This window comes from Meleagris gallopavo, chromosome 4 (genome assembly GCF_000146605.3).
Source record: "Meleagris gallopavo isolate NT-WF06-2002-E0010 breed Aviagen turkey brand Nicholas breeding stock chromosome 4, Turkey_5.1, whole genome shotgun sequence".
NCBI lineage: Eukaryota > Metazoa > Chordata > Aves > Galliformes > Phasianidae > Meleagris > Meleagris gallopavo.
The window spans coordinates 22,088,871-22,103,180 of record NC_015014.2 but is presented as its reverse complement, the minus strand read 5'-3'; the positions used below and the strand labels follow the sequence as shown (position 1 = coordinate 22,103,180).

The window sequence follows — 14,310 nt, the reverse complement described above, 5'->3', positions numbered from 1 at the left end:
TTTTTAAGTTGAAGGTTTAAATCTAGACAGTTTCAGATACTGAAAAGAGTTTGGCCACTCAAAATGGTAAGATTAGATCCAAACCTTCTGGTTTACCATCTGCACCAAGAAGCACAGATATGTATTTTAACTGACCTTTGGTGGTTCTTGGGGTAGCGAAACAGGTTCTACGGGAGGTGGAGAAGGAGACTTCTCTTCCAGCTCCTCAAGAGCCTTTTCTTCTACCTCAGTCTTCAGCTCCTCAGGTTTTGTTTCTGATTCCAATTCCGGCTCAGGCTCATGAGATGATTCTTCCAGTGCCTCCTCTATACCATTGCTACAATAGTCAAATGCATTTTATGCAGCTTTTCAATTGCTTCCTTCTTATGGCTTTTTCTTAAAGTTATACAGTGGTAATGATTGATTTTGCAATGATTGGTTTCCTAGTTGTTACCATATGGTACCTCTGTGTATTCAGTTAAGCTGTATTCTTATAGCTGCACACTAAGCCAGATTTTATTTCTGCTCATGTGAGAACATTTTATAGTTTTCGGCAAAAAATCTGAAAATTAGATGTAGAAACCCTTGAAGGAATAGATGGTGAACTCAAGAACTGTTTCTGTTCATAAGGAAACCAGACAGTCAGTTCTGGCTCTTTAAAAGCAATGCCGATGTGTTTTAAAAAGCACTTAAAAAAAAAGTCTATTTTTCCAGGGCAACTTCTTAAAAATTGTAACAAATCACTACGGTGAGCTTACATAATGAAGACTACATTAAGTATGTATGTAAGCACACTTAACTGCCTTTTCATCTCATATTTGAAACTAGAAGTGAAAACAATAACGGACATGAAACCTTCCCTCCTTTCTTTTTCCAGTCATGAAATCAACATCTCAAATGTGATGTTGACACAGCATAGATCCGTATCAGTTTAAGTGTAGTTTCCTAGACTAACTGCTAAATCATATCCAAGGTTTAAACCCGAAGCAATTCTGTTGTTTTTATTTTAGAAAGCAATGCTGTAATGAAATGGCCTTCTTACGTGACAGGATGATTCTCATAGTAGGTACTGCTTGCATTTTCTTGCACGGGTTCAGGTGATGGTTGTCTTTCCTCCTGTTCTTCCTCCACTTCCTCTTCAGACTCTGACATGAAAGAAAGAATTCCTTGAGCACCTCTGCAAGCATACACAAGCCTCACCTACAGTACAAGCACGTTGAACTAGTAGTAAAACAAAATCACACATCATCAACAAAATAAGGCAAAGTGAGCTGAGAAGAAAGTGAGAGCTCCTTCTATTCTTCTAAAAGGCTTTGCTTCTTACTGTTTTCACAAAAATGACACCCCAGAGATATACCATTACTACTACTATTGTGAGGAGGGGTAAAGGATCTTTTGAAGCAGTAGGACACTTTCATATGTTGTCCACATAAAATAAACATTATTAGCTCTTAAAAATCACAGTACCTAAAACTACCAAAGTAAATCTCAAACACAAGAAGAATCATTTGTCTAAAATGTTTTGTTCCATGCTGCTGAGATTCCCAAGTTACCCACTACATCCCAGTTGTACTCTCCTTTGATTTGCTTTGGCTCAGTTAGACTGGGCAAAAGAAAAATCATCCAGAACAACAAAGTCAAGTTCAGCTCAGGGACAGAAACGAACCCCTGAACATGATGATGATATGGGAGTGAATGACACTTCATATTTGAAACACCAGTTACATTTTATTTGATTGATCACAGAAATCTGGTCTACTAAACAACACTCAGATGTAGCAAAACTACTGCTCACTGCAACCCTTCTTCACCAAGTCTCATCCACCCCAAAAGGCAGTGCAGTCCCCAAAGAAAGAAGGTTTTAATATAAGACCTCAATTTTCCAGGGTTGAAGACAGCACATAGTCCCAATATTATCACCTACACTCTCCCTTAGCCACATACAATGCTACATGACAATGGAACAGTTTGCATCTTTCCACGTCCTCCAAACACTCTGAGAGATAGGCAACATTAGAGGAACAAGACCAAACTCTACACCACAAGTACAGTTCTTCTCACCTTCATCAAGTTCTCCTTCAGAATCCCCAAATACTTCATCTTCATATCTGAAGATATCGTTATGTACATAGAACTTGTTTGGAACAGACCCCTGTAAAAGATGATATATGATATCAATGATATCATGATATGATACATTAGAACTCAGCAATATGTATGGATTGGAGATGTAAGCTTTGGGGCAAACGCCACTTGAAGTTAAACATGATCTTACAGCTACTTACCTCTGGAGCAAGTACAAAGGTCTGCATGAACTTCCTCATGGGCTGCCCATTGTTAGACAGCTCCCCCATGACTTGCACCACCACCCCATCGCTCAGAGTGGCATGAGCATCCACATGGCGAATCTTGGTGTGGCACTCACTGAACTGCAGTGACATCACTTTCTTGTGTATCTCCTGGAAACAAACAGTTATATTTTAGCTACACTGAGCTTTATACACAGCTTTCCACCTAAGTCTCAACAAACAAAAAGCCCCCCCACTGAAGCTCAAAAGGAAAATGCAAGAACCCAGGAACATCTTTCACTGAGAAGTGTCTACCTGAGCTTAGGGAATTGTTATTACAAAGTTTTTCATCATGATTCAAATACTGTTCAGAACAGTCAAAAAGATTATCCTTCCTGAATATATTTTCCACATCTGGATGCAAAGCTGAGATATCAAACACAACCCACAGTAACAGCAGCAGCAATCGAGACAAAAAAGCCATAAAAGATTTAGATAGGTGTCTGAACAGGAGGCACTATAGCAATGTGCTATTTCCCAGATAAGGGAGTCGAACAAATTGTTTAAAAATTAAAAACTACATTAAGTTCTGAACATTAGAAAGGACTTCAGGCCCAACGTTGATACATACAGCTTGGCCATACACTGCTTCTTGTGGCTTCCCGCTAGCATCCAATCCTCCATGGACATAAGAAGAATTCCTGCCATAAAACCTGCAAATGAAAAGATAGTAAAGATAATATCAATGAAAAAAAAAAAAAGAAAGAAAAAAAAAACAAGAGTCAAAACCAACAATATTTTAGCCACCAGTTATAGATATCAGGGTATTTGGAATTTCAGCACAAACAATTCAAGATCAATTCTAAGATCCCAAGAATATGGAAGGAAACACAGTTAACATTCAGCAGTTTGATTTGCCCACTCTAACTGAGCTGGCTATTTGGTCTTGGGGTTCCCTGAACATTAAAACCATCTGCCTGTGGTAAAGTCAATCTGCCCTCTACAGTTCTTACAATTAGATAGCAAATGTTATATTATTTGCACTCATTGCAAAATAATCCACAATAACTGAAGCACCACTTCTTACCACCTCCACTGTTTCAGCACAAAGCTCACATTTTGTATTTATGACACCCAGCTAGCAGCAGTGGCTTTTTCATCTTGCACAGAGCACACGCCTCCTGAGCTCTTAAACCAATAAAAAACAAAAATGAAAACCATTTCTTGACCCAATTTTGGATTTGTTTTCAAAACCACTTCCCCCATACCCTCTGCATCACACACTTGCTTTCAATATTTTTTTTACATTTCAGGGATATTTTTGGACCCTCTTTCCACTTCCAAGTTCTGAGTCTTGAAATGCCCAAGTCACATTTTGTATTTTTACTATCAGCTTATAAAGCATGTGATAAATGCTTAATACTCTGTAAGTTTACATTAACAGCTGAGAAGGCAACAACATGATGCTGCATTTCACTTCAAATCAAGCTTTGCCTCAGGAACGACCGCCATGAGGTCTTAATACCAATATTTCACCACTTCCAAAGGATTCTGCTAATGTCCACCCCTTGATGGTGCTTGATGTATGAAATAACATTTCCTTTTGGTATTTCCATGAACTATTTATCACACAGATAGCAAGGATACAGAATGTTTGTCTGGCTAAACAAGCAGTGCACAACATCAGCATTAAGATGAGGAATCAAACATGAGAACATGTGCATTTGCCATTTCTTGTTTTATCCCACTAGCCCAAGAAACTCCTTCCAGTTCCAATTTCCTACAAATACCAGGCCAAGATTATAACTGTCCTTACTTTCCAACAAGAAATTAGAAATTAAACTATTTTCTTTGGTACCAGCTGCATAATGGTGGCTTTGAGCATGCTCTAGGACTTTCTAACATAAATAAAAATCAAGGTTCAGTTGAACCAGCATGCAGGCAGGTGGGAAACCACCCTTTAACTCTTGGATGGTCGGTGCATCCCACCAAGTACTTCCACAGGGAGACCAGTAGTTCTAGCTTGCTTTTAAGGAACTGTTCAAACTCTCTATCAGGCAGAAAACACAACAAATGGGAATTGCAGATCAGGAAAGGAGGATCTACTGAGTCCCCATATGCATGGAAATATGCACTGTAAAATAAGGGGCACTAATGCTATACAAATGACACCAAGCAGGACCCATTTTGAGGGCAAACTCCTAAAATCTCTGCATGTCCCTCGATAAGCTTTGGAAAACAACAGGTGACAGACACTTGGTGCATTTCCCTTGAAGGATGAATCAAGAGCATTAACACTTGCTGCCAAAATCTCTTGCTCACTGCAAAAATTAATCCTTTTCTTTCACCGTCAGGTTCTGGGAAGCCAAGAATTCAAAATGTTTCTATGGCAATGTGCAAGTTGTTGCTTGAAGTCACAGCAGGAGGAAGATCAGAGAGAATGTGCCCTCTCAGAAGAGCATCACACACACACACACACAAGGTGTGGCCAATGAACACAAAGGCAAATGCCCTCAACTGTGCTGAGTGTCTCTACAGACACCCTTTTGCCTCATGTGCAGCCTGCTATAAATTTTATGCCACCCTAAACTGGAAGCATCAGCCCACATCCAAAATGCACCAAGGAATGCCAACTCTATGATGCTCATGTAGCAGGTGTTAATATTAATGCAATGGAATTAACATTGCCTTCAAGGGGAAGCAGGGGCAAGGCAAGCCTGAAATAGCTGCTTGTTCTTTGGCTGAAGCAGACAGAGAGGAAAAACGTACCAGCAGTATTTTGCTTTCTAAATCAAAACACATGTTCTCCTCCTCCTCTCCTGCCAAGGTTACAATTGCTATCATTACAGGTAAATGCTCTTGCAAACAAAACAGCCTGCTTTCAATAGTGAGTTTGAGGTATGGGTGATTTATCCCTATATTCAACTGTCATTGAAACAAAAATGTTATAGAAAGAAAAGGGCAATCTCCCAGCACAAGTAATAGAATTCCCCTTATACCTTTCATACTAAGCTGTAAAGCACTGCATAAACACCTCATCAGCTCTTTTCTGTCTCTTTATGCAAATACTTTTGGGTTTAAAGTGAAATGACAGCACACTTCACAATAAATTTGCCTTATCAACTTGGGCTTTTCTATCCTTCAGCAATTACCCGGTTGTTTGGCTATCAGGAGTTCCATTGCATCCTTCCCTTGGGTATAATTGTTGGTGTTGTCACACCCTTTCTAAGTCTCTTAGAAGAATTTCAACTTCCCAATCTTCACAGGCAATGGATGGTTAGCTATACGGACAAGATAGTAACTACTGACAGAGCAGGTCACAAATCTATCTGAGAGCTGCCTCTGAAGCCAACTAGAAGACACAAGCCCTTTCCCAGGCCATCTGGGGAGATGCTCCAGAAATGACACTTACATAAGGAACACAACTCTTGGATAAGAGAAAACTGCAAGTTTATACACAGGTACCAGTGCATTACATGGATATATTTATTAGTTGCTTGTTGGACCTAACTCTTTTGTTGAAGTGTTGGGGCAAGAAACAAATCTGCCATTTTTGAAAATGCTGCTTGTGTCTCCAGCTAGACTACAAAGCATAGTGCCTGGAAACATACTGCTCAGGCAACCCTACATCTTAAGATCTACATTTAAACTCAGAAAAGAAAAACAAACATTGTTCCACAGCAGCTCAGTGATTTGAGCAAAAATGATACCATCCATTTTCCCTATCTCACAGCTCCAGATGAAAAGAGACATTATTCACAAGGCTGAAGTCCTCATCTTCCCATCAAGGAACTCTAACTTCTTCAACAATTCCATTTCTCCACAATCAACCTCATGTCAAGTTCTGAGAGAAGAGAGATCCAAGCAGCAATGGCTCTAAAAACAGCAGCAACAAGAAGCCAACTTCACCTTTATCAGAAGTCTGTGTTGCTCTGAATCCAAGTGTGGGAACACGGTATCTTAAGTGACAAACAGCACATAGGCAATCAGAACCATAAAAAGAAGGAACACATCCAGAGCAGCAGTGAAACAGCGGGCTCAGGTAAATAAAACCTGTGTATGTGTCATTGCCTTGTCCAAGCCCTGCCTTCTATACTTAGATCTCCAGTCATGACCTAAACAAAAACTTCAAGAGATAATACAAAATTCAGTATACTGAAACAGCTTGTCTCAGGAGCAGCACGCAGGTGCTTCATCTGCGACCTTCCTTCTTTTTTTTTTTTTTTAAATTAACATTGGTTCTCTGATGCTTCCACATTACTGTCCTACCAGCTGAGAAACAGCTCACTTTTCCAGGCAGGAGATATCTTAAGAACGGCCATACATCCTTATAAATATATCTGGTTCTGGAATTTAAAGGCTTTTTCTGTAACATGTTTTCCAAGAACCCAAAAGTTAATCAGGTCAATTTCCTGCCACACTCAGAAACTACTGAGTATCTGATTTTTGATAAAGAGCACGTGTTTCTGTTCAAAAGCATTGGTTACTGTTGTGTCACTGTTACCTGTGCAGGAAGTCAGGAGCTTTATTGAGCAGAGTGTAGTACTGTCTGACGAACTCCCGCCCTACAAGCAGGGGACTGGGCTTCTCCATCACCATTTCTTTGGTACACAGGGTCGAATGCTGCAATTAAAAATATTCCTGTTAGTTTGAAGACAACCCTATATATCACAATGTCCTAATAAAAGGATGAGTATAGTGATATTAGAAGTGAAACAATTACACGAATAGGAACTTGAATTCAAGATCCATCCCCAGTGTTCTTTGGAGTAAATACAAAGATTTCTGCCTGTTAACATCCCATTCTGACTGAATAAAAAACAGGGAAAACAAATGAACTTTTGCTCAGTCCCTTGTAAATGGGGCACTTCCTACCCTGCCCTAAGATAAAAGAGATTATTAGGAGTATCTAGCACTATTTATTTGACTTTTGGCAATTAAACTGACAAATAATTAAAAGATTGGAATAGATCCTAATGGGATGGGAGAGAATTGGGGAAAAAAACAAACAAACCAACAGTGAAGTAGAATTCGTGGGTTGAGATAAAAAATATTTAGAAAAGGAAAAAAGAAATAGCAGTAATGATAATTTTATATAAACAAAACAAGCAATGCACAGGCAATTGCTCAGCACCTGCCAACCAATGCATAGCCAGTCTCCAAGCAGTGGCAACACCCCCTGACCAACTCCCCACTGTTTTCAAGCATTTTCTGCAACACATGCAGCATGGAATATCCCTTTGGCCAGTCTGGGTCAGCCGTTCTAATTCTGATCCCTCCCAGCTCCTTATGCCTCCCAGTTACCTCACTGGACAGGACAGTACAAGCAGCCAAAATGTCCTTGCCTTTGTCTAGCACTGCTCTGCTATGACCAAAATATCACTGTGTTATCAACTCTGTTTTTCTCCTAAAGCCACAACAGAGCATCCTACCAGACATTATGAAGAAAATCATCTCTGTCCCAGTTGAAACTAGGATCCACGTGAGTAGACCTTCCACCTGCAATTTCTGCACACCTGCTCCTATTTTCACATGGTCTACCTGGAAGCATGTTCTCATCATGGTATGCAGTAGCAATGCATCTCCCACCCCAGTCCTCTGTTCTCCAGGCTTCAGAGTCCAGCACTCTCAGTCCTCTCTCTCAAGATATCCCAGTCTCCCAACAACCTAAAATAAGTTTTCTGTTTTCTTATGAAAATAACCTCAGCTCAGCAATCAAAACTACGGGCCATATAAAGGGCTGTTCCCATCACAGCTTTCCAAAGACAGAAAGCACACAAGGAGAAATTTAAGAAATTAACTTCAGCTCAAAAGAGCCTGTAATTAAAGGTGAAATGCATACAGGAGTATCACAAACACATCAGATCTGGCATCAACAGGACCTGACGAAAACAAAACAAAACACCCGAGTACTTTTGCTCATGTACTATTAAAATAACCTCAACCAAGCCGCAAACAGCACCTCAAACTATTATCAAACACCATGAGTCAGAAATGCCCTCAAAGCAATGGTCTCAAAAACAGCCAGCAGGCAAGGTCTTGAACACAAGTTCTGAAACTGGAGATAAGAAATTAGAAAACGTATTTGGGCTTATCCAGAATCTTAAAGACAACCCTTCAAGACTTGGGAACACTGAATTAACTGGGACTTGTGGGAACTCCCAAATGACATTTATTTGTTAGGTATAATTACCAAAATTATTTCCAAGAATACGACAAAACACCACAGGCTTGAGCCATGCCCATGCTCAAAGTAGCATCTGCTGAGAAACTCAATGTGAACCATGGTAAGATCTTCCTGACCTGACTCATACTACAGCAGTGGTGTGCAATGCAAATGGTACTTAGAAGCCAACCTTAAAAGAGTAAATAAAAATTAAAGAAACAGGTGACACAACCGTTCTCTGCTGCCCTGTACCCAAGGAGGTGAGAACACAGTGCCACGATCACCACAAGCACTTGAGAGAAAACACAGGGACAGAACTTCCTAATTTCTTTCTTTTTTTTTTTTTTTATTTTTTAAATCAGAACCTATTAAGGAGCCAGTCACCGCAGGCACACATCCCTGTAGCATTAAACACAGTACACATGTTAACAAATTGCTGCATACCGCATGGAGCACTGAAAACGCCTCCGGGTACAAAACACAATAACCTATGACGGAGTTATTACCCCACACCAGAGCCATATTGCACACAAGTTTTTTCTCATTGGAAGCTGTGCTATTTCAGGAAAGGCCACTGAATCCTTTCTGAAAACCCGAGAAAGACAAGTGCACAATAATCACACACAGCTAACTCTTCCTGTACAACATAGAGAAATGGGTTCATGTGCTGCTGAGAGAGACGTGTACAATCTACCTCTGCCAGTGTTTCAAGTGAAAGGACCATTACCTCACAGAATACCACTGTTTAACAGGATGTATCTCTATAACTCTTCACCTGTTCCAGCATTATTCTCTGCACCATCTCTTCAAATATTCTTACAGAGTCAGAAGAGGCTTAATGAACCTCTAAGTCATTAGAAGGTGACTAAATAAAAAGGCAAGTACTGCTTGCTATCAATCAACATGGGTCCCATGAACCCAGGTTTACTGAAGATTTACACCTTGGTTGTCCCAGGTTGTGCTGCACCTCCTCAAGACCCAGGACCCAAGTCCCAGCAGGCCTGGTGATTTGGGAACTGAATGTATCTGGGACATTTAAGCCAAAACATAAACTGCCTGAGTGCCAACAAAGGTGATTGCTGATCTGCTCCAATGTGAACAGTCAGGACTGAAACCAGCAGTTATCTCTGTGTTCTGCCAGGCACTAACAGAAGCCCCATACATAAACATACTCTACAGGAGCTCTTTTTCCAGTTTTCAGATATACACTTGCAAGACAAAGAGTAACGATCCGAGCAATTTCTCACTGGAATAAAAGGAATCACTTTTTTTTTTTAGATAAGCCTCTACAGTCTTTGGGAAAATGTCTTCATAAGAACTTATCACTAGAGATGCTGGAGTCTATACTGGCCAGAAACAAAACACTGGCACAGAGATAGCCAACAGCAGAAATAATATTTATCTGTTGGTTTCATTGCAGTGCAACTATTGTGCTACAGAAGCCCCTTCTGCCACAAACCTGACAAAAGCCACACAGCTGGAGCAGCACAACCATCCCCAGGTAACTGCTGGCAGGCAAGCTGCCCCAGCAGCTAACCAAGTAGACCCAACTTGCTGCACTCATGCAGTACTGCCATTTCCTGTGCTATCAGCAAGGCACGCTGAATTCACAGTGCATTCCTGCGCTGAAGAAAACCACACCCACACTAACAGACCTTGTATCAGACTGCAGGATGAGGACCCAAGAAAACAAAAGAGATTTTCTTCTGAAAAGCAACACCAACTACAAATGAAGGACAACACTGAAATAAGTATTATCTTTGTGACAACAGCAAAGCTACATCTGGTAACGTTCCTGTATGGGGTTATTGCAGACTTCTCTCAGCTCTGCAAAAAACGCCCCCAAAAAACGGCACTGTTAAGAGACAAAACAATGAGACATAGCTGAGTTAGGACAACTGTGCTCAAGTGCTTGGCTATCAACTGTAGCAATAATTGCTCAAGAGAATTAATAATGCCATGCATTCAGCCTGTAATAATCTTTATGCACAAAACTTCCATTTATTAAACTGTGTTTGTTAATTCTTCATGTAGGAAGAGAAAATATCAAAATAAAAACCCTACCAATCCATCAGTTTGTAAAAGAAGGCAGCAGCAATTTGCTTCTAAAGAAGTACAGAGGGGTACAAAGTACAGAGCAGTCACAATATCCACCAACACGCATCTTACCTATCATATCTTTCACATTAGAAAAGCTTTTGTTTTCCCTCAAAACAAAGTTTCTGATACAATTTTCCTTAGCATGTAGAAGCAGCAGCATGACCAGTCACATGTAACTTATGTGTTGTATGTTATGGAGGTGACATGGCAAGGAGAAGCAGGCTTCGCTTTATTTAAAAATATACATAAGCAAATTAATGCTTCTGATGTATTGACAGGCAAGTTTCATCCTTCATACTCTGACTGCAATTCTTCCATGACTAAAGGTACATGGCTAAGGAGCAACAGCTTCACATATATCTGCAGCAGCGTGGTTTGTTCTTGCATTCAGATGTCTGCAGCTTGTGCCAAGATTGATTACCAGGATGGAATATACCATTTAAATTGAAAATAAAATTTGGCAAAACACTTTTAAAAAATCAGAAGATGTTACCCATGCAGTGAGCACACAGAGTGAAGTCCCAGCGGATATCACGCTGTTTCCCATCTAGCAGCAGTGGAGGAAAAAAAAGAAGAAAGTGGTTTTCTCCATCTTGGACAGGTTTTTCCTAAATCCAGACCATGAGAGGTAAAACTGGGGCTTCCAGAAGGCGAAGAACCAACCACACTTATGAACTGCTTTTCCTAACACAGACAACCAAATAATGCCTTAAAGAACATGCTTGCTGCTGTGATCTATCTGAGATCCCACTGCTGCAATACAGTGTGTGAGCAGCCACACCTTGAATAAAGCAAAAAACTTTGCTGCAATGGTCAGTCCAGCTGGCACAAGCTGTAACACAGCCCTGCAACACTGGGATTATTGCAGGCAAAAGCAGAATAAGCACTGACCAAACTGAAACAATATCGAGAGCACAACTGAAAGTCCCTGACAGCCCTGCTCATACCTGAAACGAACAGGGCTTCTCCCTTCCTTGCTCTGCAAGGTAGGCATTCATATCATCCTCCATCTGCAAGTAAGAGCCAGTGAACCTCGATAATATCTCAGAGAATTACTTTGTTTTATGATCTCCTTTATCAAATCCAATAGGATCTGAACTGGCTGAGCTCCAGGGCAAGACATGTGGCTCTTTCCAATCAAGCTGTTCTGTGGTAGGTTTTGTTTTATGCTTTTTTTTTTTTTGAGGAGCTTAATGGCACTGTGTATTTTAGGCATAAGACTACTAATACGGACCATCCAAAAGAGTGAACACTCACCTGAATAAAAGCAACAACAAGCACTGGCAGTCACTGCCACCTCCTCCCAGGAAGCCCCTTCAGCTCCCTCTCCCTGGACGTTACCATTCAGCAATAGTTTCTGTGCCTTCCTCATGTCACCAAATATACCCAACACACTGCTCTTCTCAAATACTCCCTGAGTTGCAAAGGTCTTCATTTGTCATACGCTCTCAAAAAAAAAATGACATCCAGTATCACAATTGCTACACAGAGAAGGAAGAATCAAATTCAACAATGTGTGTTAAGACGCTACATTTGGTCGGTGTATGTTCAGCACCCTACTATACTCTCTCAGCCCAACTGTATATGTATAATTTGAAACCTCAGTTTTATGCAGAACAACATCAAATCCATAAAGACAGTAGTAGATCAGTACATTGGATGGTTGGCTCCCTATGCTCTATCTCCAGTTTAAGCTGTGCTAATGCAGAAGAGATTTTATTCTGCTAATGAAAAATTCATACAATACGGATCATAGTTCCCTACAGTGAGCCAAAATCTGCCAATTGGAATATTACAAGAACATTTCCAATCGTAAACAAGGATCAAACCCAAGCTACCAGAGCCCTGAACAAGCCTGGAAGCAGGATGGTGTTCCCTTAGGAATAAGAAAGCTTTTTCGAGACAGGTATGACCCTGCAGGCATACGTATGGTCACAATGAACGCAGAACACCTTTTTAATGATTAATTAACTCCAGCAGTTAAAGGAAGACCAGTTTGGCAGTAACAACATCTTCTGAGCTAGGAATGTAAGGTTAAGAACGTGGTACCTGCTCATCACAGCATAACACAGATCTCCTGCCACGGGCTTGCTATGCTAACATAGCTCTCCTGAAAGAGACGTGCATGTCCATAGGAGGGCTCACTCCATGACTGCATTGCATTGTGCCACACAGCACTGAGCAGGGCAGCATAGCTATGCTGCAGAGAAACCGCTGCCACTGAGCTGCAGAGTGACCTTATTCTGCTCCTGCTCACAAATTTACAGCGTACAGAAGGGAAAGACTCTGAGACAGCTGAAAGCACTTTATATGAACAAGAAAAGCATACTAGGAGTTCTCTCCACCTTCACATCCCTCTACCAATGCAGGTTAGAGAGCAGAACACTGTCGTTAAGTGTGTAGGTTGCACATCCAGAGCCCGCACAACAACTGAGCTAAGAAAAAAGTACTGCACCCTGTGTCTTTGCAGATCAGAACCACTTCGGGCATCTTCACACTTCACTCTGTAACAAAGCAGAACACTGGCACGCTGAATTGTATCTATAGAAGGCTCAAAGATTGCAAAAAATCACGCAACAATCATAAAAGCTAGAAAATGAAGCAATGTTTTGCGAGTGAAATGAAGCCATGGCCGCATCTCATCCCCCCCCACTGCACTGGTTCTTCCGGTGCCTGGCGCAGAGCTCAGCGCCCAGCGGCACCTCACCACCGTAGCAACGCAAAATCCCCGTTCTGGGGATGCTACTGTGCACCCCGACGCTGCGTGATGCAGCCCTCCTAGGTGAAGGGCAGCAAAACCCGTGAACATCCTGCGTTCTGCTTAGGAACAAAACGACAGGCTCGCAGAAACCCGCTCGGGGCGTAGGGATCTTCCCCTGGAGGCAGCCCCTAAGGCTACAGAAGAGAGAGGGACCCCCGGCCGCCAGAAGGAGCAAAAGCCCCAACCCCGTCGCACGACCAAGGCCCGAAGGCGTTGCAGCGCGAAGGACAGAGCGGACCTCGAGGCGCTGCGGACCCCGCGCTCCCCTCATCCCCTCCTGCCACAGCGCTCACCCGGGGAAAGAGACTTCGGCGTGCGCGGGGCCGCGGCGCTCCCCCCGGGGCCTGCTCGGGGCCGGCAGCGGTGTCACAGGGCGGAGGGAGGGGCCGTACGAAGTGACGTCCGCGGGGCGCGAGTCGACTCTGTGCTTCCGGCGGAAGTCTTTGCACCGAGGTCACTGACGGCACGGGATGGTGCTGTACTTCCGGCGGAAGTCCCATCGGCCGAGAGGGGTCAGTGGCGGCACTGTGCTTCCGACGGAAGTGCCCTTACGGGGGAGATTAGCACTGACGCGGATAGGTGTGGTGCGCGTCGTCGTGTTTATGGTCGGTGCTCGGCTGAGGGAGCGTTACTTTTTTACCTTTCATTAGAGTAATGCTTGTTTTCTATCATCTATTTTATAACAATCAAGTGCAAAATAAAACCTGACTGAAAATGCTGAGCTTCGTGAGAAATTTTAACCTTGCTTTCTCTCTGCAGTCGCTGGGGAGAGGAAACCCCCCCTCCCATAGCGCATCATGACCCACTGAGGCCTGCTGGGAGTTGCAGCAGTATGAGGAACCCACGTTGCCGTTGCGACCCCGGCCATAGGGACGGCGCACTCACAGCCCACGGGTGTCGACCCGAGGGGGGAGGAACGTTGTTCACCCTAAGTCCCGCCGCCATCGTGGCCACGCCCCCACCGGAGGCCACGTCGGCGCCACGTCGCGACGCATGCGCAGTGGCCGCTTCCGGCG

At 42.6% G+C, this 14,310-nt stretch overlaps 1 protein-coding gene across 1 annotated transcript; it reads right to left on the bottom strand.

The window, feature by feature from the left end:
* On the bottom strand, window positions 1-13,728 carry G3BP2 (G3BP stress granule assembly factor 2). Its single transcript, XM_010709739.3, has 7 exons — window positions 13,588-13,728; window positions 6,772-6,890; window positions 2,899-2,980; window positions 2,265-2,438; window positions 2,041-2,131; window positions 1,022-1,124; window positions 1-316 (listed from the first exon to the last, which is right to left on the bottom strand). Exons 2-7 carry the CDS (start codon window positions 6,864-6,866, stop codon window positions 127-129), a joined length of 735 nt encoding a protein of 244 aa, XP_010708041.1. The 5' UTR covers window positions 6,867-6,890; window positions 13,588-13,728; the 3' UTR covers window positions 1-126.
* Between the last annotated feature and the right edge of the window lie 582 nt (window positions 13,729-14,310).